Below are 23,901 nucleotides of genomic sequence, written 5' to 3' on the forward strand. Positions count from 1 at the left end.
GAAAGAAAGAAAGAAAGAAAGAAAGAAAGAAAGAAAGAAAGAAAGAAAGAAAGAAAGAAAGAAAGAAAGGAGGAAAGAAAGGAGGAAAGAAAGAAAGGAGGAAAGAAAGAAAGACAGAGGGTGTTGACCTCTCTTGCTCTAATTCTTGCTTCCCAGGTTTTGGCAAGAAGCCCTGGACGGGAAATCCCAGCCCTTTTCTCCATGGTCAGCCCTGGAGCTGTGTGAGGGACGGGTCCAAGGCATAAGCCTGGGGAGGGGGTGGGCTCGTTCTCTCCTGCTGACTCTCTCTCTGTTCACCTTTCTGACTCCAAATAGAGGGAGGGACTCTATTCCCAGTGGTTTCTCGTTGAGTCACTCACCTTTCATACCACTACCTTCTTCTTGGAATGTGTTACGAGCAGTGGTCTGATCTTCTAAGTGTTCACTCCCACCACTTCCTGAAGAGGCTACACTGCTTTGTGGAGACAGGGGGGCATGATCGGATGGGAGGCACTGGGGTCCTCTAGCTCGCAAGTCCTCATGAGACATCCATCCATGTCCTAGAGGCTGGTTTGGCACATTCATGGGTGGGGTAAGGGACACAGATCGTTTCAAAGGGCTGTGGTGTGCCTGGCCTGAGAGAACTGGAAAAAAAAAATAAAATGAAATAGGTTATTCCCCCCCCTTTAGCCTGGGCCACAGAAGAACCCATAATACCCCTGAGCGATGCCACTAGCTGTCTTACAACTCCATCAGTGGTCACAGAGGGTGAATACAGGCCTTGCCTGGTCCTTGCCTTCAGGGTGGCTTAAAAAGGATGCTGTCTATGCCTTGATGGGTTGGGTTTCTCCAAAGAGGCTACATGTCTAGTGCCCACACATCTGACCTTAGCCTTTGCGGGAGTTCTAAATAGAAATCAGGATTCACAGCAGCAGGCCCATAAATCAGGTGAGGCTTGACAGCCTGGCAAAGCGGCTATTTGCCAAGAATGAAAAGAACATGTGCCGGACAATTTTTTTAAAGACACAAAAAATGACATTAGCCATGTCGTTAGGGCAGACTTCCTGACCAGCAGGGATCTATGCTGGGCTGCTCTAGAAGAAGGTAGACTAGTCCTTCCAACCAGGAATCGGGAACTAGCACCTCTAAGGGGGTGCAGGCTCAGCGAGGGCCCCCATACTAACACGGGTCTTGGGGAATGGAACACCGGCGGCTGTGTGTGAAAGGGTCGATTCTTTCCCTTGGCTTCCCACGTTAATGCCAAGCTTTATATTGAAAACACTTCCAGGTAACAAGGCTTTCATTCAGAAGCCAGTGGGGTGCTCTCAGTAAGCTGGGAATGGTTTTCACCAGCATGTTCAGCCCTTCCGCAGAGTGGGCAACAGCTGGGTAGCCCCCACTTTTAATTTCTTTTCCAGAAAACTAGGAAAAAGCAACAAAGTTCACATAACTAGCCAAATTAAATTGAGGTCATTCGAGGGAGGGATTTAACCAAAATCAACACTGAGGGAGCTGGCGTTACCCTTGGTTGGTTTTTCTGGGTGTGTAAAGTGACAGCTTTACAAAAGAAGTCTATTCATAACCTTTTCTCCGCGCTGGTTCCTGACAGGCCCAGTTTATTTTGACTGCTGCAGCACTAACATGGAATTGAGCCACATGCATTTTTAAACATTTTTCAGGGAAGCCATTAAGTTCCATCACAGGCTCTATCCCCTCCAATGAGGGATTTGCTCTCCCGAGTCCAAGCTAGCGCTGCTTTGCTGGTGTGAATCTTTCTGTGTTTTTTTGGAAGCAGCCCTGACATCTCAATGTAGGAAATTCTGCTTTGCGTTAAACTGGATTTCTGGTGGGGCGGCACCCACACAAAGGCCTGAGTAGCAGTTCACCTTGCCCCCACTTAGAAAGATAAACACCAGAGCCGAAAGGCTGGGTGTTTCCAAAGGTGTGTTTGGGGCAGGCGTGGTGCTGGTTGGCTGCTTGTGGTCAGCTGACGTTAACCAGGCCCTGGGAGCAATGGGGCTCACACCGTTGTCGTCAATGTTTCCATTTGGCTTCATGTGGCCAGAAGGGCAGCCTTGTGTATGGAAGGGGCACAGTGAGAAGGGCTAGAAACTTCTTTATTAACAATAAAGGGCTGAGAAAAGGCAGCTGCTGAGTTAGTATTTGTCATCTGAGAAATTTCTAATTTGGGTAGATTCTATCAAAGGCAAGGAATTACCATCTAACTTAAAAATATGCAAAGGGAACATTTTAAAAAAATGTTTTGTTTTTTTAACCCTAACAGGATGAAACAACTTGCAGTTCCACTAAATAGACTTGAAAAGAAACTATTTAAAAAGGCTCCCTGGAAAATGCATTGCTACCTGGTTGGATCAGAATTAGCAAGAGAAAAAGAACAAATCAAAACAAAAAAGCCAAAAAAAGAACAAAATAAATAAAAAGGAAGCAGCAGCAAAAATGAAGAGAGAAGCCAATAGGAAGAAAAGCCAGACATCCAGAAAATCCATTTCATGCCTGTCTAAGTATTTATATAAAATTGGGTAGGTTTTTTCTGGGCTGCCCAAGTGCTGGGACATTTCAGCTTCGATGTCTTTGCTTTCTGCTACCTCTGCAACCATTGCAGATTATCTGGTGGATGCTCTGAATGGTGCCAGCCAGTTGTGCCCCAAATGGACATGGGGGCTCCTTTTCACAGGCAGGATTAGAGTGAGCCTGAAACCATAGAAACTGGCCTTGCCAAAAAGAGAGACACAGCTGGGAGCTGGCAGAAAACCCTTCGCACCTAGTCTGGGTAGAGGTGATAACCGAATCCATAACCATGGGTGGTAACACTGCTAAGATCCCTGTCTTTGGATGCTATGAACAATCCATTATTGGGTGGAGCCAATTTGCTTCTTTCCACCTAAAGCTGTCTTACAATCCATGCCATCTCCCACTAATGGGCATCCTTGGGGAAGCTCTCACCATCCAAGGAATCCACTAGCTACTGAGAATGGAACTAAATGTTTGCCTAACTCAATGGGACTTATAGGGATTTATTCACAGAAACCTACACCTATTTCTTCATACATTCTTGAGCTTGACTGAAGTCACAGGGCATGAACTTGGCCTCTGCCTCTGATAAAACATCAATTATAACTAAGGTGCCAGGGTCTTTTCCCAATGGCTTTATCTATATCATAAAGACTCCCACGATTGGCACCAAACAAGGAAATGTCTCCTGAGGAGCAACCTGCCATAGCAACCAAGCAAACTGCCTCACACTAACGTTTTGCTCTGCAGAGAAGGCCATGGGTTTAAAGCCAGGCTGGACACAATGCCCAAGTCAAAACAAAGTCGTGCTGGACAAATGCCTCACTTCTCCCAAGAGAATACAGGCTTGTCTTCCTGTGGGGAGGAGACTGAAGCAGGGGACAGGTGACCTGCCAACAGTGCAACTTTGGGGTGAAGACAAAGCTTCAGGTAGAAGAAATACTGACCTCAACACTGATTTTGGTGTTACTTTGTGTGCTGGAGTACTCTGGCATAAAGTGGCAGAGGAAATATTGGGTTGTCGGGAAAGTCATGACGTAATTTTTCTATGTTTTTCGTTGCAAAAATGCGTCATGACTTTTCTGACAATCCAATAAATGCCACGAGCAGGAAGAATTGAAGAAAACAGGCCACATGGTCGTGGGATTGAAGAGGTTGCCAACGGCACAGAATCGATGGTTGCACCATTACTCCATTCTTTTTTTAACCAAAAGAATTCATACGAAGTGGGGATAAATAGAGGGAGAATGGTTATTCAGGAAAAAAAATACTAAATAAATTCCTTTTCCTATGAGTAGGGAGGAGAGAGCAGTGAAGAGAGACCTCTGAGAAGCTTCTCAGCACTGCGTTAGCTGCCCCAGAATGACCCTACCTACAGGAAGCCCTTTTGAATGTTCTCGCTTGCTGACTGCTGTGCAGGTGACAACAGCTAATGCTTCATTGCGATTTAAGCTGCCCCAAAGTCATATTCAAATGATGCAGAATTAAGTAAAAAAAAACCTCAATATAGATTAATAATGGGCAAGTTCCAGTAAAAGTGAGGTCCTAACTTCACATTGCATTTGTGACTTTTTAATAGTGAGAGTGGAGGGCCAGCGTGTGTCAGGGTAATTCATTATATTGAAAATCATACAAAAAATTACCCCAGGGAGCAAAATTACGCACGGCCTCTTTTGCTGTGGGAAAACTGAAGCTAAAACTTAATACTGTGTACAGGGTGGATTCAATATTGCTTATATTTTTAGAAATTCCTATAAGAAATTTCAAGTACATACACATAAGTATGTAGGTATGTACATATATATGTGTACATACATCAATAGAATACTATAATTTTGGGGACACATAAATTCAAGTAAACCAAAAATAAATAATAAATATTGAATAAGTCTAGTTGAAACATGGAAAAAGCAGCTAAAACTAATCTGGCTACAGCAGTCGAGTACAGTGATGCAAGTACAGAGGGTCTTATAATCTGGCAATAAATTCTGTCACACCATCAGGGCCAGCCAACTTCTCTGACCTCCTCAAATCTTATGATTTCTTTTTCATCTCCAAGCATCTTTACTGTGACTCCTTCTAATGCCTTTTTAAGGGAACATATGATACCTGGCTCGGAGTTCTGTCCTTTTCAGTATTTTCTTGAAAGCCTGGAAATCAATTTATTTCCTATCTCCTTTGACCAACCTTGACTTCCATCTCAATTTTTAATTGTTGAAATAAGATTCAGGAAGAAGCTTTTCAGGATATTCCGTGCTCTTTTAAGAAAATGAGGTATAACTACTTTTTCTGCTTCTAAGATGACAAATAATAGGGCTTGTGGAAAGAGAAAGGTTTAGGATACGGGCCTAATTATCTCCTCGGTTCACTGTCAGGCTGGGTATTATAACTGTCAAGGAGGCAAGTAATCCCCATAAGCAAATAGTCCAGATAACTGAAGCTTGACTCTTGCTCCAAACTTTGTCCTAACAAACTTTAATGGAGACCTTCTAAAGATACATTGCACACTTCTCTGCTTTCTTAAAATTTATACATTGACTGCAACTTATGCTTTAAAAATTATTGTTATGAGCGTAGATTCATAACAGTTTAGAGCTGAAACCTCCTGAAAGACAACATAATTCAATAATTCCCAAGTTGTGAGTTCTGGGCCCCTGAGTAGTAAGAACCTTAGAATCCCTATGAGCACTCAACCTTGTCAGCAGATGAAATACTGTGCTATGAATGGTTTTGACAAGTATATAAAGAGTGTTAGAATTAATAAAATATGAAGTTCAAGGTTGCTGAATTCATATTTCTTTTTGTCACTTTTTGATCAGCAGATTCGAAGCACAAGTAACATCTTATGAAGACTCCAGTTGTTTTATTTGCTAAAAATTGAGTCATGAACTCAATAAACAATAGAGATGATTGATCCTCTCTGCTGTCTCTGCTGAGTGAGGCTTCCCTAGGCAATACAGGTGCCCTCAGGAGCTTGTGGGCTTCAAGTCTTCTGTATGCCTTTCAGAGTTAGCCTATTTCCTCAAATTTAGTCAACCATTACTTCTCATTGCTTCTACTGCGTGTTTCCATCGATTTCCAGACTTAGCATTTTGTTCTAGAGTTTAGAATCTAGGCAGACATAGCTGACTTTTTTTTTAAAATAAGGACATTAAATATTCTCATGCTCCTAATATCATCCTCATTCACTAAACCAAATAACCTGTCTTCTCAACCCAAGGTTGGACACTGTACCCTCATCGGGACCTTATGAGCTCAGCCACATAGACATGATTTGCAATTTTAATCTTTTTCTTCCTAAGCTAGTCTCCTCACTTGTAATTTGAAAAGCTGTCCTTCTCACAGAAAAACTTGTGCTTTGTTAATTTTTCAAATTGTAGATGCTCATGGGATGGAACTCAATCCAACTGCTAACACAACTAAGCTTTTCAAAAATAACTCATTCTAATTTAGGGATTTTAAAAAGTAGAATGAGGAGACTAACCATTGGCATATGATTTTTAAATATTACCTTAGAATTTCTTTCCTGAATTAAAAGGTCCTGGTCAATTCTCTACTCTGGTGATATATGCTGTGTGTGTCAACCTACTAAGACACACACAGGGAATAGTCTATAAATGATGCTAATGGTGCATTTTAACGATATCTTCTAGGCCTCCTCCCAAAAGAAATTCAGAAGTGTCAGTAGAGCCTTTGCCAAATGCACCAATTGAAGGGCTCACAACATATAATTCTTGTTTTGCTGCAGGATATGGCTTGATACTTGTCAAGTTTAAAGGAGAAGGAACTCAGCCCATGGCCAGCTACAAAATAGCTATAGCTATTGTCTCAAAGTTACTACTGGGGGAGCATTTCTGTTCATCCCTTTAGGGCTTGCTTATCAAGCATCTTTCAGGTGGCATCCCAAGAAATTCTTCTGAGAGCACTGATTTCAGAGCTTCTGAGGAACTGCTACTAAAAGCTTTCTGTTTTCAAAGAGTAGAGTTCTGCTAACACCACTTGTATGAATAATTCTAGGCTTTCACTTAAAAAAAAAAAAGGCCAACATTTTAGCAAGGCGCAGTGGTGAAATGCCATTAGACCCTGCATCCCTCTTCTTTAGATGGTTTTGTGGTGCCACAACCAGTAATCTGAGGCCCTGTGGTGGGAATTTTGGGGGAAGAAATGATTAATAGTAGTATAAGAATACATTAAAAAAAAACAAAACAGAGTATTTGATCAGTGACATCATGCAAAAAAAGACAAAATAACACCAGTCACATTTCTGGCCAAGTACAGACTTGTGGAGGGGTGGTGGGGGGAGGAGGGTATTAATTACTAAGGTTAAAATTAACATGCTCTGCCTTCATTGCTTCAGGGAATAGATGAAAAGCAAATCTGGAGGGTTATATGCCTCAACTCTGCATGCTGGCGCTCTGCTTCTTGTCCAAAGATTTGGAAAACCAGGGCTCCCAACATCTGGACACCAGAAGATGATTCCCTCCCACAGCTTCAGACTCCACCTCATTCTGGGGGAAGAAGAGAGAACATGCTTCAAAGCCAAGATGTGTTGGTGGACGGGGTGCTCCCTACAAGCCCAAGAGGAAGCCACACACTCTCTGCGAAGAGAAAGTGTACGCCCGCCTATGCAACAATGCCAAACAAATGGAGACTCTGGAAAAAGAGAAAGCCACAGAGAACATCACAACAAGGTTGACAAATACACATGGCTACATCTCTTTCTCCTCACTAAATCTCATCTCCATATAGTAGTGACATGAAAGCATTCTGATGCAGGGAAAGTACCTGGGGGGCTTTTCCAATAACATGAGCCCTTGTCACTGGTGTCAGCTCTTATTACTCTACAGATGGCTCAGCCTTTGGGCAGAGCAAAGATGTATGTTTCTGCCTTCACATTATCACTTAAACATTTGGGCTTTTAAGAAGCAAATTAGAATGTTTCTGGCAGACTTTTATAGCTGCATTAATCTTGGGTACATTTCATTTGTCCTTTTTTGTCAGTTTCTATAATGGCAAAACTGGGTGTCCTCCAGTAGAAAATCTATTTTAGATAACTGCTGTTTGACTTTACATTGTCATTATTTATGAAATAAGTTAGACAAGAAGCCAATACATACATTTTATAGAAAACAGCAGAATCTTACTCACAAGTTTAACTTCAAATCAAGCAGTCTTAAAAGGAAACTGCTCAAATCCTCTCATTCCATTCTATCAAAACCAATGACATCAACTATGGAAGTAATTTGATACCACTGAAGCAGATGTTTAAGTCAATTCAAGGAACTGCCAGATCAACCCAGTCATTTCTAAAGTTCCTATATATTGGGTTTACTCTCCTGCATTGTTTCTTTTTCATATCTATAAGTTATATCTATATGTACTTAACCCTTTGATTTGTCCATGGACATTCTACTCACATAGAGAGTGAGCAGATGTCCAGAAATGGGCTTAGCCAGAGCTGCAGGACTTGAATCATTTTGTTTATGACACCAAGTAAAGAAAATAACTGAGTTAAGCGAGTGGCCAGGAGTGGATTTAAGCAGATTTTTCTTTTCCAATGTATCTGTAAAAGTGCTTCAGTCACTGTGTTTAAGGAAGAGAGATGGTGGAGAAACTCACAAAGATAGACGTTTGATGACAAAACTTCCCTCCTACCCCTTTCTAAAAAGATGAACTTTCAAATTGTAACTGCTGCAACCTCAGCTCACTGCTGCAACCTCAGCTCACATGTCTATCCAGGAAGTACTTCTTAGGTTTACGAGATGCAATGCCCATCCTGTGTTTATCAGAGCCCAGGCTGCTAACTGAGGATGGGTACCAGCAAAGCAACCCAGGTTTGGAAGTGCAAATAGTCAGGGTTTCAAGACTGAGCAACCAAACCCGCCCTGCCCATCCCACCTCCAGAGTATTGGTCCCAAGACCATGGCCAGAGTCATTGAACAAACAAATCATCAGGATATCCTTTTACATCTTGACACCACTAGCAACACTTGTCCAGAGGAGGAGCGGGTCAATCACGTGAAAGGGGCTAACAATGGATGTTTGGAAGCCTTGTCTACCAACTCCTGTTTGTGCTGAACTCCAGGCAAAGTCTTCAGGGCTGCTGGAGAATTAAAGGCTACCACATAAGAGGATAAAGTGGCTCTTAAATGTACCAGCACTGAGTAGGCAAGGACTGGCATCATTAGAAGATGCCTGAATCCTACTGCCATCGGGGTCTCAACTCAGCGCCCGCCAAATGCATGACTGGTGCCAGGGTTTCTCTGAGCGTGAAACTCTGAACCTTTGTCTCCATCAAGCGACATTCTATTTTTTCCTTTCTTTCTAGTGTCAGGAGAAGGGCTATAACTAATTAGAAATGTATTATATAGTCCTGACTAATTCTTAACTTGGTTCCTTGATAGAAGAATGAGAACTGGAGATTCTCAGCACTGTGGCTAGCAGGGCAATTGACTGATTAAGGAACTGGTTCTTGTTTTCATTAAAGCATTCAATCTGAATGTCAAATGTAACAATACACACAAATGACCATTCAAAAAAACAACAACAAACAAACAATTCGAGCTAACATTGCTAATTATAATTTTCTATTAAGAGAAATTGGATAGTTTAGGGTCCCCTGGCTTCTCAGTTATATTTGATTGAATCACCGTGTGATTTATGAGAAGCTATTGAGGCTTCACACACCCCCAGTTCCTGCTTTCACTTCACCTTCAGCCTCTTCTTGAATTCTAAACTGTCACAACCTGACCCTGTGGGTGTTGGAACATGGTGAGATTGGTACTGTGTTTGTAAAATTGATTTACTGTGGTCTGTAATTACACATAACGATTTGAATGTTTGACTTGGCACTGCATTTTTCATTTAAACCATACTGTTCTTCTCTACCCCAGAGAAACGGTGTTTACGTAATTGCTCTCAACTCATCTACTTGGGTATTATAAATCAGTCCTGCAATAAACGACTTCCAGAGACACTGCGAGCATGAGGTTTCTGGCATAATTCAACCCCCAGGACAGTTCTAGTTTAAGAACAGGCCCGAATGGCATTCATTTCTTATTGACTATGAGATGGCAGAGCGGTCTGGAGGCTTCGGAGCTCAGCAGCAAAGAGAATGGGTCATCAGGCTATCAGGAGGGCTGGGCTGAACCCACGTGTTCAGCTCAGATCCACCGGTTGGCTCCCTTCACTCCTTGACTATTTCTGAGTCCTCCTTTCCCTGTCATACAAGTTGTACAGTGTGTGTTCTTCTATTAGATATCTTACATACCCTTGATCCTCATTGTTCACAGATTCTGTATTTGCAAATTCACCTACTTGCTAAAATTTATTTGTAACCCCCAAATCCATACTTGTAGCATTTCATGGTCATTCATTTTCATGGACATGCTCAGAGTGGCAAAAAATTTAAGTCCCCAAAGTACATGTTCCTAGCTGAGGTCGAACAGATGTTGGTCTGCCTTCCTGTCTCAACCTCATACTATAAACAAGGGCCCCTTTTGAAATCTTTCTAGTGCTCCATTTTTCTAACTTTGGTGTTTTTTTGGTGGTGATTTTGCTGTTTAAAATGGCATAGTGCTGAGGTGCTGGTTAGTGTTCCTATGTGCAAGAAGGCAGTGATGTGCGTTACAGAGAACAAAGGGACGTGTTAGATTAGCTTGGTTCAGGTATGAGTTACAGTGCTGCTGGCCCTGAGGTCAGTGTTTAATGCATCCACAATATACATTACATAAAGTATCTTTAAGTAGAAACACACATAAAACAAAGTTAGGCATTGATCGGTTGAAGAAAATGTGAGGCTTGCAGGAATCTAATCCTGTGTTTTCCCTAGGAGCAATGGCTCAGTGCTTGCAAATTCAGTGTTCACAGTGACTTTACAGGATGTTAACTATTGCAAATAATGAGAACAGACTAAACGTATACCAGGGGTGCCAAACAAATGTACACATTTTAAGAGATGTTATCTATGTATTTTCAAAGTTGAATTGAATTACAGTAGCAATGTGTAGTATGACATTTGCTCAAAAGATGGCATTAATCAAATGAATGCTAGTGTCATTTATTGTATTACAATTTTAATACAGTGTTTTCCTTTCTTAAAATGTGTATACATTTTTGGGGGCACCTTCTGTATAGTGATACAAACTCTTCATTCTGCCTCCCATCCTGTGACATTTTGTCACACTTGCCACATTTTTGTCTTAGGCTAACTGTTTCCCAACCGTGGCTGCTGTTCAAACCCCATGGAGCCTTTAAAAAATCCTAGATGCACAGGCTCCACCCTGGAAATCCTTGTAGTGGGGCTGAGTATCTGTAATTTTCGATGCACCAGGTAGTTTTCATGGCTAGCCAGTGCTGAGAACCACCGTTCTGGGCTATCTTCTTGCCTCAGTGTTCCTCTAAACTTTGTTCCACATCCTAAACATTGCAAGCCTCCTCAGGTTGGCTGTTGCTTCTGTCTGATCTTAAAAACATGCTCCAATGGTTAGAGCTCAGGCTCATAACACTAAGGTTGCTGGTTCGATCCCCACATGGGCCAAGTAGCTGCGCCCTCCACAACTAGATTGAAAGACAATTGACAATTGCTTGACTTGGAGCTGACGGGTCCTGGAAAAACACACTGTTCCCCAATAAAATTTCTATTAAAAAAAAACGCCCCAAAAGATTAGGCATCTTGTTTACTTGGCAAGTCACTTTTAAAAGACAACATACAAATCACTGCTTCTCCCACCAATATCTTGTTTGCATTGGGTTCACATGCAGAATTCTGCTCACTCTTTAGCCCAGGATTTTATTACTCTTGCCCTGTCCTCCAGGTAAAACAAATTATATTTTGGTATCAGAATTCTAATCCAAACAATACCTGGGAAAAAATTTCTAAAGACTTCCTAGACAAATGTTTTGACTTTGGGGAAACAGTGCCTACCTCTTGCTGTGGCCATTTCACTCTTGCTCAGCAGGAAGAGTGAATCAGGGGTCAGTTCAGGCCCTCTCTGATCATGAATCAGCTTCAGAAAGCTCCGAACACATTTTCTCTTAGTTTGGAAACTCGCCTGTTGAGGGTATAACTGATTTACAGAGAGAAAATCTTGTGCTCTAGACCCATGGGCCAGTAGCACTGACATCATCGGGGAGCTTGTTAGAAACACTGAACTCTCAGGCCTCATCCCAGACCTACTGAATCAGGATCTGCATTTTAAGATCTCGGGAGGTTTGCGTGCACGTTCAAGGTTCAGATGCACTGGCTACACACCCAGCTCTGACTTGCTGGCTGGACACTTGTTCTCTTGATGATGGGGGAGGCATCAACCACAAAAAGGCAGCCTGCTGACGTGAGAAGGATTTGAAATGTGGGTTGGAAGTCATATGGCCTTTCCGTGCCTCAGTTTTCCCTCTTAGTAGATTATCAAATGATATATAACAGGAGTTTGGAAAATATCAAATCATTTAATGTATATGAAAATGTTTTGCAAACTGTAAAGTGCTAAGAAATATTAGTCACTTGCCGGAGTAAGAAAAACCCAATATAAACCAACACTGCTGATGGAAAAATCAAAGTACTAGCCAATCTAAGGACATTTATGGAGCATTTTCAGCATATTACATGTGGAATGAAAAATATGTCTGCTTACTTGATAGTGTTTCACTAATTTACAAGAGACAGATGTTCCACCGTGGTCTGTCATACCAAAGAGAGTACCTTCCATGCTATTTCCAAATTCTTATTTATACTGACAAACTTTTCTCTGCACACATTTCATGTTCACATTTCATTTCCATTTTCTTGAAGTTCAGAGCATATGAATCACCTTCTTTTCCATTGAATTTCAGTGTCCAGAACTTCTCATGGGACCTTCTCTTTGTCCTGACATTGGTAAAACACTGGCTGCCTGAAGTTCTTATTAAAGGTTCTAAGTACCTCTATTATATTTAGAAATTCAAGCCAAGAACCTATTACGTGGCTGGGTGACACTGGGTTCTTCACATGCAAAGCAAGGAGTTGGACTAGATGAAGTCATTTGTTCATCAGACATTTGTGGAGTGCCCATCATGTGCCAAGCTCTAAAAGCTGAGGGCACAATGTTAAAAAAGCTGTTACAGACCAGTAGATGTTCTTTCAGCTCTTCCCTGAGCTAATCTTCTATGATGCTATTTAATAACATATTTATGCAGTGTCGTTCTCCTTTGGGCAAGATATTTTCCCAATATTATTTATTTCTCCGTATTTTTTAAAAGTCTGCCTTGTAGCACCAATAGAACAGCCAGCCAGGGCAGCAGGGTAAAGGAGCTGCCAGCTGCTCACCACAGACTAGATTCTAGAAAAGGGAAGGCACTAAACTAGATCATTCCTCCCGCTGCCTGGGTCAGCCCAGTGCTCTCATTTCTCCTGCATTTTAGGCTCTCATGGAAGGGTGACTGAATGACTGAATGCTCTGTCTCCTTACTCCGTTTCCTTCTTACCTGCCTGGGGCTGGGGACACTGTACTGTCACTTCCCCAAATGCCACCCAAAAGACCCATCCTTAAGGACTACCTTTACTGATCCTTCATCCTCTGAAGAGGAGGCCAGGTAAGACTGAGCACAACAGCCCCAGCTACCATTTGCCAGTACCGAGTTAAGTGTTGGATACTTGGCCAAATATGTATACACATTGTTTTACAAAATCCTCATTTAATGTCTTATTCCCCCCGCCCCCCCCACACACACACATTTCACAGATAGGAAGCTGAGGTGCACAGGGTAAGGGATTTGTCAAAGATCAGACATCTAGGAAGGGGTAACAGCCAGATTCAAAGGCTAAGCAAGGTTCTCTGACTTGCAAGCCTGCAATCTTAATTAAGCCCAATACAACATGGCTTCTCATGGCTGAAAGAGCTCTGGGCTTAGACTCTCAGCCCTGACACTGAAAACTCAATATCAAAACCCTGAACCCTCAGGGTCTCAGTAACTGGTCTGAAAAACAGTTACCACAATGGTAGTACCTCTTCTACCTACCTCCCAGGGTTGCTGTGGGATTGCATGATGCCTGCCTCCTTCCTTCCTCCCTCCCTCCCTCCCTCCCTCCCTTCCTTCCTTCCATTCAATATTTGCTAAGCATCTGCCATCTGCTGGGCATATGCTGGGCACTAGGAAGGATGATGAAGGTCCACTAAGATAATGTAAGAAAGATGCTTTTGAAATAAAAAATATGAGTTGTTACCTTCCTAGAGAAAGAGTTTAAGCTAAGCTCCTTATTCATTCACTCATTCAAAAAATAGTGAGCCTTTCTATGCATAGGGCATTGTTCTAGTCATTAGGGCTACAAAGAGAGTATAATAAAAGACAGGACTGCACAGATGCAAACAGTAGCTTCCATCATTTATTAAGTCATCACCTTCTATCATTTAGAAGCACACAGCAGCTAGGAGCTGTAAGGCAGTGTTAATATTCTAAGTAACACTTTGCTGAAGGTGAAGAATTGCTGAAGGAAGTAAAATTTTTAGGTGATTTCAATTTCAATTAATTTGTCACAGTATCTCAAGGACTAATGAGAGTTTTTGAGGGGATGATAATGTACCAGGACTAAGATGCCTCTCTGAATACTGGCTCTCCCTTTTAGGATGACAGTATCAGGGGAAATATATCCAAGTCAAAAAAACTCTTCTCTCTTGCTTCTATGGTAAATATGCATGTTGTTTTCTCACAAGTTGGCTATTCCATGCAATAATTTAAAACCCATGGCTTTGAGTAGTGTGAAGATTCCCTAGAACTGTATTAGAGATCACCTGCTCAAGCGCATGAAAAGCATCTCTTTTCCATTTGGGCTTTCTCCAAATGGCTCACAAAGCTTATAGTTTTGGTCTTGTGTGGGTGTTCTCAGGGCAGAATCAGGCAAGCATCTGCATAAAAAGCCAAACCAGGATCTTTTCATTTTAAATTAAACGCAGGAGGAGCAGCAGACGTTAAGAGAAACAACCTAGCCTTTTTTCCCCCCCTTCAAAGATGTAAGATAACCACAATGTTACCCTAAATGAAAAGTTTTGCTTCAAGAATGGCTCCCCCCGAAATGAACACTGACTCACCAGGTGCTCAGTTGGGTGGGTATTGAGCTTTTCATTCCTGAGTCAAGCTCTCAAGAGAATTGGTAGAGAACAATGCCAATGTTTTATTGCAAAGTACATAGACGTTGATGTTGTTTAGGTGCCCAGTGGAGTTGGTCTTCATGAAATTTTAATGATGGTGATACATTCTTGGGCCCTTCTTCCAAAATATTATTTTCAGAAGACCAGAAGGTGTAACATTGCAATTTATTTCCCTCATTTATTTCCTCCATGATTATCTCAGAATGCCAGAACTTTAAAGCAGGAAGGGACTTTAAAAATATGATTTAGGAATCACCTAACCCCTCCCCCGCCCCCTACCATTTTATCAGTTAAGGAATCAGAGGCCTAGAGAGATATACCAGTTTTCCAAGATTACTCAATGAAATTGATACTGTAGCTAAGGCTAGAACCTCAATGTTTTATGTCTTCATCGTTCATATTTTACCAATGGTCTTCATGTCAATGTCATTGATAGATCTGTGATCCGAAACAGATAATCCCTCATTTAACACTAGAGTTATTACATTGCAGGACCTACATTTTGAGGCCTATAGATTTGTACAATAGTGTAAACAGTGCAACTATCAGGAAAAGTTCAATTTTGAAGGGGAGTTACAGAGGAGGTAAAAATATTTCAGACATTCGCCATTAAAGATTTTAGTTTAAGAAACAAATTTAGCACCATTTAAAATCAATAGCTATGAGTAGCACAAAATTTGATTTCACTACCTAATCCTCAAAAATTGAAATAATTAAGATAATATAGTTATTATTTATTGGGCTATAGGCATTGTACAAAGAGATCTACATTACATGTCATTCATTCATTTATTCATTCAACAAATATTTATTCAACATCTAAAGATATACCAGGCAGTGTTTTGGGCAATGGGGAGACTGCAGTGAACAAGGCCAGGTCCTTGTCATCTTGGAACTTATATTCAAGTGGGGAGATTAGATAATAAACTAGTAAACAAACTAAAATAGATTTCCAATTTATGCAGATATTATTCTCTTTTTTCAGGAAACTCACTAAAATGACAACAGAGACATAAACCCACTAGGAAAAGGATGCAGGAGAAAGATGACAGGAAATGACAGTGGGTATCAGTAGACGACTGAAGTCAACAAAATTTTGGAAGCTGCAAAACAGAAGGACATGGGATAACTGACTAAGTAATCTAAAGCAAGGTAACATGTATGCCCATAGCAAGGGGAATTATGACAGTTCACAAGGCAGAACTCCCAACGAGTTCAGGCGCCTCTGAAGGAAAAGGTGCAGAAAGGGGCGGAATGTAGGAGGTTTGGTAGAAAATATGTTTAAGGTACAGGGGCACCCTTAGATTCTCTCCCTCCCCACCCCGCCCCCCAAAAACCACGTGCCAAGTGACTGTCATCTTAGTGCTTTCTCCTAACAGTTCCTAGAACCTTGGCAGCCAGTCCTGTATCTTTCAGGAGAAGACAAGGATTCCTCTAGGGGAAATGGACTGCTCTATGAAAAAAGAATTACAGCCGGTGATATGTGTGAGTCCCAATAGCCAAGCCAGGTCCCTGACTGTTCTCTCTGTGGTGAAATTCACACATATAGGATTCTAGTGCCTTCCTCTGAAATGAAAGAGCTCTTGCTTGAGATACAGGGCCCAAAACAATCAGGAAAAGAAACTCCAAGGAAGCACAGACAATGCTGGGAGCAGAAAAAGACTCTGAAAATCAACTGTAATGTCTTCAGAGATATTAGGAAAAAAATTTGCATCTATCAAACAAGAACAGAATGCAATACAAAAAGGAGTACTAAAAGAATAAGAAAAAACTCTTACAATTTGAAAGTATGATAGCAGAGATTAAAAGTTATATAGTAGGGCTGGAAGATAAAGTTATAGAAATCACCCAGAAAGTAGAACAAAAAGACTGAAAATAGGAAAGGAAAAGTTAAGGAAATCAGAGAATTCGTAGAGAATATTTATTACGCAATTAAAAGAAGCTCCTGGGAGAGAAAAGACAGAAAATAAATGAGTGGAAATTATTTTTTAAATTTGATAAAATTGCCTAGAACTGAAGGCACACAAGTTTTTAAGAGCAGGAGGGCTAGCCTGAGGGTAATAGGAGCAGACTGAAGTAGGAGATTAGAAGGATCCAGGAAAGATGTCTTCAAGAAAAGATAGTACTTAGACCCAGAGAGGACTTTCACAATCACTCTTAGGTGGTGATTATTACTCCCTTTTTAATATGAGGAAATCAAGGCCAAGAGAGGTTAAGGCATTTCTCCAAGGTCACACAGCTAGTAATCAGTGGGACTCAAATCTAGATCGGTATGACTCCAAAGCATGTGCTCTCAACCACAACCTGAGACCTTTCCAGTCCCTGATTCTGCCATCAAGTGTATACTAGTGACCCTGCCAGATCTGCTACCAGCACATGCTCTTGAATTAGCCAGAGTATAACAAAGGGGGGAATGTTGGGAAGTGTGGGGTCATTTGCCGCAACTCTTTCTTCAATCCTAAAAACTAGGCTGCCTCCATTGATTGCTAGATTTGGGAGGTGGATCTAAGTTGGGGCACTTCTGGAAAGTCAGGCTCATCTTTGAACTACAGGACTTAAGGAAAAGAAAACTTCTCCAGCACCAAAGGAAGACCCCCAACTCCACTCTGTGACAGGATTAGAGAAAGGATTTCCAGTGGGATGCTCATGACCATCACAGACTTCACTGAGGTAGAAATTTCACCCAAGTTCCCACTGGATAGACCTGGCACTGGGATTCCATAGATTCTTTACGTTGAAGGTAAATCTGGCTATCAAGCAGGTTTCCTCTAGCGTTCCAACAGCTCAGCCAAGGGCCCATTCGCATCTTTGCCAGTGTGCTGATTCCAAGGGGCTGAGTCTAAGCTGATAGATTAAAAAGAGTGAGAGGCAGAGGGGAAAGGTGTTCCTCTGCACCAAATTTCCCGAAGTCTGGATTCTTAAGAGAACTACCCTAGTAAATGCTTCCTTTCTCAGTCCATGCCATTGAGAGCGGTACAGTAGTGTCATAGGATTAACATCTCCAGAAGTAAAACCATTTGCCCAATATGATGAAGTGGAGTTGAAAAAACTGACGTGCAGGCAAAAGCCATCTCCTGGGTCAAGGAATTTCAGCAGCCCTTTTGCTTGAGTCACACCAGTCGGAAAGTTTGACCTCTGAGCGTATAAAGCTTCTTGTTCCTAAGCCATCGCAGGGGCAGCCAAAAATGAAAAAGCCTTGGTGAAGGATAGGAACATATATTTTTTTCTTGGCCACTTTGTGGCTATTTTTCAAGAAATACACATGAAATCCTTTCTTTGTTCTGTCCTTTAAGAAAAAGCACTTATTTCTTGTGTTGACCTTTCTAAAAAGTTTGTTCATGCAACTGCGGAAGGATAGAAGACAGCTCACATGCAGGCGTGTGGATGTGAATGAGGAGATGGTCACGAGTGTGACCCTGACATTGAGCTATCCCAGTCGAGAGCTTAAAGAGCTTTTCTTTGAGCAACTGCTTCTCCAGTACCCCATAATTAGCCTGCTCTCTGAGCGGCATACAGATGGAGTGGCTGGGGAAGAGGAGTAAGAGAAGGACTCCAGAAGCAAATAAAAATGATGCAGCTGTCTCTCGCAAGAGAGAGAAGACCACCAACAGAAAATTAGGGGAGAACTGTGACCACACAAAGCTTTAAATTCTATTTCATAAATCTCAGGATTGGGAAAAAAAAGCTTCAAGCAACACATCATTTGCTTGCAAGACAGCTACCTTCTCTGAAGATTGACAATCTCATTCCTAATTAGCAGTGAGCAAGGCAACGAGGCTTACCTGGAATTTGGATCTGCAGCTCAGATCCAGATTTAGAGCCTGGCTGGTCTCAACCACACTGTCAGTCTCATAAGCAAAGGAGAGACACTGTTGGGAATCAAAAACTCTCAGCCTTTGAAGTGCAGCACACAATGCTTTAAGATTGCAGGTGAATTTGGAGCTACATTGCCAAAAGTAAACAAAGATACAAATGTACTCATTTTTACCCAAAGATGCCTTTACTGTACGTGTAGTGGGATACAAGTACAATCAGTTCGGATATTAAAATGATCCTGCTAAGCCTAGCAGAATTAATAACAATATCCTAGGCACAAAATAATTTCTTGGATAATAATGAACATATGTGAATAACTCCCTTCTCACGACCTGTCTCCCTGAGGCCTAATGACTACTCCGAAACTCTTTGAAGCGTGCTGCAGCCTTAAGCATTATCCCAATGTACCCAGTGGATGCAGTCCCAGACATTATTCTAGCCAAGCCCTCAAGTCAACATTTCTCCTCAGCAGGTTCTCTCTCCAGCTCCTGCAGGTATTCAGGAAGACTTCATTCTGCATTTAGAAACTCAGCCTGAGGTGGGAGTTAGAGCCACCACATGCCCTGCCCATCCAATGCCATATAAACGTGACTCGTTAAAAACAGCAAAACAAAACAAAAAACCACCCAAAGAATTCCAATTTACCAGTCAGAGAACTATTGTACACATTGAAAAAAAAATCACCCAATGAACTCCTTCCAATGTTTATTTTAAAATACTTTATAGATTATTAACTTTGATAGAGAATCTCAGGAACTGAGGCCCTTAACCTGATTTTAAGAGTTTCTGCCAATGAAGATTCATTAGCAACCGAGACAATTTATATCCCAAATCATAGTTTTAATCAATGGAAAAATGATTTGATTCAAAAAAAGGTAATTTCAGGTAACATTTTAAGAATACACCCACTGTGCAAAGGAGACTTGGCTATAGTATATGTTCTCTTTAGATGCTTCACCTTAATGCTAATGATAGATTAGGAGAGTAGCCTCAGTTTCTTAATACTTGCCACTGTCATCCCTCTTCCACTAAGGAAGGTGAGTTTCCCGGCTCTGTAGGACAGTGTTGGGTGCAGTAGTTATCCATTGATGTTACTCAGTGATTGCCTCTTGGGAAACTGGGACAAAGGGATACACTTCTAACTTTATTTTAACTTACGTATAGCAAAAGTTGTGTGTGTGTTTAACATCCAAAATAGGTAGTAGCTTTTGAGACAGAGCCCCAAAGCTCCATGTCCCTGCTCCCACTATGGAAAGGTTTGACTTAGTGGCACCGGAATAAGACCAGTAACATGCTGAATGGTTGTCAGATCTCTTAAAGAACTTTCCAACAGTCCCCTTTTCTTCCAAAAGAATCCCATCACGATGATGCTACAATCACAGGGCAAGAGTGGTTTTCAGGGGGCCGCAATCTAGGTGCCAGGCAACTGAACCTGGTCATCCTCTTCCTTCTGCTCCCCCCCCCTCTCTCTCTCCCTCCCTCTCTCCCTCCCTCCTTCCTTCCATCCATCCATCCAGAAAAGATAGAGAATCCACATTTGGATTCCACATGCCTCAGAGTTTCATCATTACTAATATCCCCACCCGTAATTTTTGCCAATTTCCTTGTCTTTCTATGTGGCACAGACTAGGGGACTCACGATAGTGCCCTTCCTATTAATAAATGTTAGTATGTTTCTAAATTATCAAATCACTTCTTATTTAGCATTATTACTCCGGGTTATATTGCCCTGCCTTTTCTTTTAGAATATCTTTTTCCTCTCTTTTTCTTTACTAACATCTTCATATCTTTTCCATTTTATATATATTTTTTTACTTTAATAAGTGGTACATGGCACTAACATGGTACTTACTTCAAACAGTAGAGTAAAAACTCCCCCGCAACCCCTGTCTGCCAGACTTCCCAGATCCGCATTCTGGGTAGTGGTTACTGGTGGTGTTCACATTCTTTTAAAAATAAAGGGGACCAAAATCATATCAGGTTCTCACTGAGCGTGTAGTTAATGCTGAATAGAGCAGGAGGCTCTTTTACTGGCTTTGGCAGGTGCCAGTTTCCTTAGACTAGCCCAGCACATTGGTTGGCATTTCATCTTTAACCTCCCGTTCACCCCAATATTACAGCACTGAATACTCATCATCAGCACTCTATGAGTTGGAGATTTTTCTACTTTGGAAGCATAGAATGAAAGCATGAAAAAGAGTCCTTAGGGGTCATCCAACATCATGCCTTCATAAAGAAGTGGGAGTCCCTGAGAGTGTAAGATCACATGCTGAGTTACAGGTGGAGTGACTTTCCTAACCCATTGTTCTTTGCACTGTGACACAAACACTCTATACTCTTGGACTGGCCACACCTCCCTGGCCTGTATCTATATGCATAGCGTCATTTATCTGTATTAAATCCTATTCTGTGACTTGAGGATCATGTTTATGAATTCAGATAATACCCTTAACACTTACTATTAATTAAAAAAATTATTATTGTTAGCAATGGATCCCAAAGAAGCAACATCAACGTTTTTTTTTTTACCTTACTCTTTACTTCCTCTTTTTAAATTTTCTCTTTTGAATCCATTTAAAGGTATTTAGTAAGATGCATCACTAGAAGAATCCTTAGGGGGATATTGGTATTTATGGAAGGCCAGCTCTTTGGCTCTTTGTAGAGCTGACTCAAAGTATCTTGATTTCAATTTAGCATATTATAAGAGCTTTGTCAGAGGGCTGCCCCAGGGAGCCTATTACACCCTAGTTTATTGCAGAGCCTGGGCCACTGGAAGAAGCACCCTTTACTGTATCAGCATTAACAACCAGTGCAAGAATAATAATAATGAGGATGATCATTTGTTGAGCATCTCCTACTGGTAAGTGCTTTACACACATTTCTCATTTAATTCCCACAAAAACCCTCAGAACTAGCTCTCTCACCTCAACTTCACTTAACCAACTTGCTGGACCAACCAGAACTCTCCATTCCCTTTAGACTACTTACTGATGCCCATGGCTCATTGATTCCTCAAGGACTGTAATTTACTTGTGTGTTTCTGTTTCCACCAGCTGACTTGTGGGTATACCAAGAGTCAGTGGAATTTGTCCCCAAACCTGATCATGCCAGTTGTACTTATTATGATAAATACATAATATTAAAAAGTATAACAGCATCAATGATACATGAATTATAAGTTAATTGCACAAAAACTTTGTTACATGCTTTAGGAATATTGTTTTGCTTAGCAATCTATTGTTGAGTTCAGTGTGAGAAAACTATAAACTAAATTATAAAAAGAAAAAAACAATCTAGAAAGATTCTGTACTCTGAGTTTTTTTGCAAATGTCTTTACACTCCTGCTCCATTTTAAGGAAATCACAATAAGGGTGTGATTTATGCAGGAAAGACAAAGAACAGCCGAAGACAGGAGCCCTATCATCAAAGAAAGGGCTATCGTTCTATACAAAAGATGCCACATGAATGTATGTACATTTTAAGTAAAAATAATATGGTTAAGGTCTTATGCCTTTTTCTATAATTCCCTGCTTTAAATGCCTATTGCGATGAACACATCAACTATTCATCCTGATCAGGTCAATTAAGAGGCCTTCTACTGAAATTAGTTCTCATTTTATAGATGAGGAAAGGAAGTTTAAAGGTCAAGTAATTTGTCCCTGACACACATCTAGTTATTATTGGTGGAGCTGGAATTTAAAAGCAAGTCATCTGACTTCAAAGCCATGTTCTTGATCTTGATCAAGAGTGCCTCATCGTTTATGCCTCAAACTTGAACATCTAAAACACCACTTTAGCCTTCTAATTTCCTTTGCTTTGCAGTGTCTTACTGTGTAAAGGAGAAAACTAAAGTATAAAATAACCTGTTATAAATCTTTTAGATCCATGTGGGTTTTGCTGGCCTTTTCCAAAAGAATGCATCTCAGCAAGGTTGGCTGTGAAGCAAGTCTCTAAAGCAAACCCAGTGTTCTCATTGGCTCTACTCTCTAATTCTAGCCACGGAATTTGTCTATGGAAACGGTCCAGATTTTTGGTTAAGAATGATTACCCCAGAGTATGTTGGGAATTTTAACCTTTCTCCAGTCCACAAAAAACCTTCATAGCATTTTCCAGATTGTGGAACACCCTGCCTACCTTGCCTTCCTCTTACTTGACTTATACCTGGGATTTCCTAATACTATATTTTCCCTAATAGAATGTTGAGGACTAGGGTAGGGGTAGCAGAATGGCAGGAATGATATACACAGTGTTTAAGACTTAGAAAATATACCCGAAATTGACAGTAATTGCTGACACTAAGATTTACCCTCACCTGAAACCATGAAATTTAGAATTTAATTTACTTCATATTAAAGATATCAAAGATACCTATCTCTATCTATATATCTATATCTACATCTACATCTACATCTATATCTATACACTACATTCACAATACACCTTTCCTCAGTGTAACCTGAGTTTGTCCCTAGAAATCTTAAAAGTGAGAAAAGGAAACCATAAGTAAATGCAAGCTTAAATTATTCCTTGTCCAATTGTTTGTGGCATAGCCATTGTTAGACTGTGACTCTAAGCCTTGTGAAATAATAGAACTCATAGGACTGCAGGGCTCAAAGTCTTAAAAAGCCATCTTATTCATCGCCTTATTCCTCCCCTCTTCCATGCTAGTCCAATTTAAGCCATTTATCCCAGCCAGAATCTACTCTATTTTTGAAGTACAGTGGAGAATTGGAGCCACTACTGCCTTCCTCTGTAACTCATCTTGTGTTTAATAACCCTCACTGTCATTAGAGTCTAAAAAAATCCTCGTGGATTGGAGACAGATGGCACAGCCTCATGACCCAGGATGCAGGCAGCCCAGGGAGGTCTTTGACTTTTCCCAAGCAGTGGGATCTCCGACTCACAGTAAACTAGCAGACATCTTGCTTACTATCGTGCTTTTCTGATTTGTTCTTCCCCAAGCCCCAGAAAACAAACACTAGGCATGGTGGGGAAAAGCACAGTCCTGTAAAACCCTTGGAGTTTGGATGGGAGAAGGATTAGGCAGTGGCAGTATGAGGTCCTCCGAGACACCGCTGAGCCATCTTCACAATGTAGTATCAGGAAGGCCAGTGCCATGCTTAAAAAATGTTTCCCCCAAAGGGGAAGCAAGCTGAAGCTAAAAATACATCATGCCAGCTGTTATAAATGCTTCTCAAAGGAAGCAAAGCAACTAGGGTTACCTCTTTGAAGAACAAATGAGGGGTTAAGGAAATAATGGAATTTTTCAGTTACATGCCAGGTTGGCTAGATTTTTGGTAGGAGGAAATTTTCCACTGAGAAAGTCTGTTGGTAAAAGACAAAATAATTCCACGAAAATTTAAAAGGGACTCCAAACGACACCAGTGGCTCCAAAGGCTTGGGACGGGGATGCCCTGCAGCCTGCAAGACAGAAACAGTCTCCAGACCGTGT

The 23,901-nt window shown here is 41.2% G+C and overlaps 1 protein-coding gene across 6 annotated transcripts in view; it reads right to left on the bottom strand.

The window, feature by feature from the left end:
• The window catches only part of SAMD4A (sterile alpha motif domain containing 4A), a 217,033-nt gene that overhangs the window by 52,220 nt on the left and 140,912 nt on the right, over positions 1 to 23,901 (bottom strand). For 5 of the 6 annotated variants that reach the window (XM_019645265.1, XM_019645273.1, XM_019645307.1 and 2 more), the window contains one exon: positions 360 to 623. The exons of the other annotated variant lie outside the window; for it this stretch is intronic. In XM_019645265.1, coding sequence (XP_019500810.1) covers positions 360 to 623 — 264 coding nt within the window. The remainder of the gene's footprint in view (positions 1 to 359; positions 624 to 23,901) is intronic. 6 annotated transcript variants of the gene reach the window in all.

The sequence above is a fragment of the Hipposideros armiger genome, unplaced genomic scaffold (genome assembly GCF_001890085.2).
Source record: "Hipposideros armiger isolate ML-2016 unplaced genomic scaffold, ASM189008v1 scaffold_5, whole genome shotgun sequence".
NCBI lineage: Eukaryota > Metazoa > Chordata > Mammalia > Chiroptera > Hipposideridae > Hipposideros > Hipposideros armiger.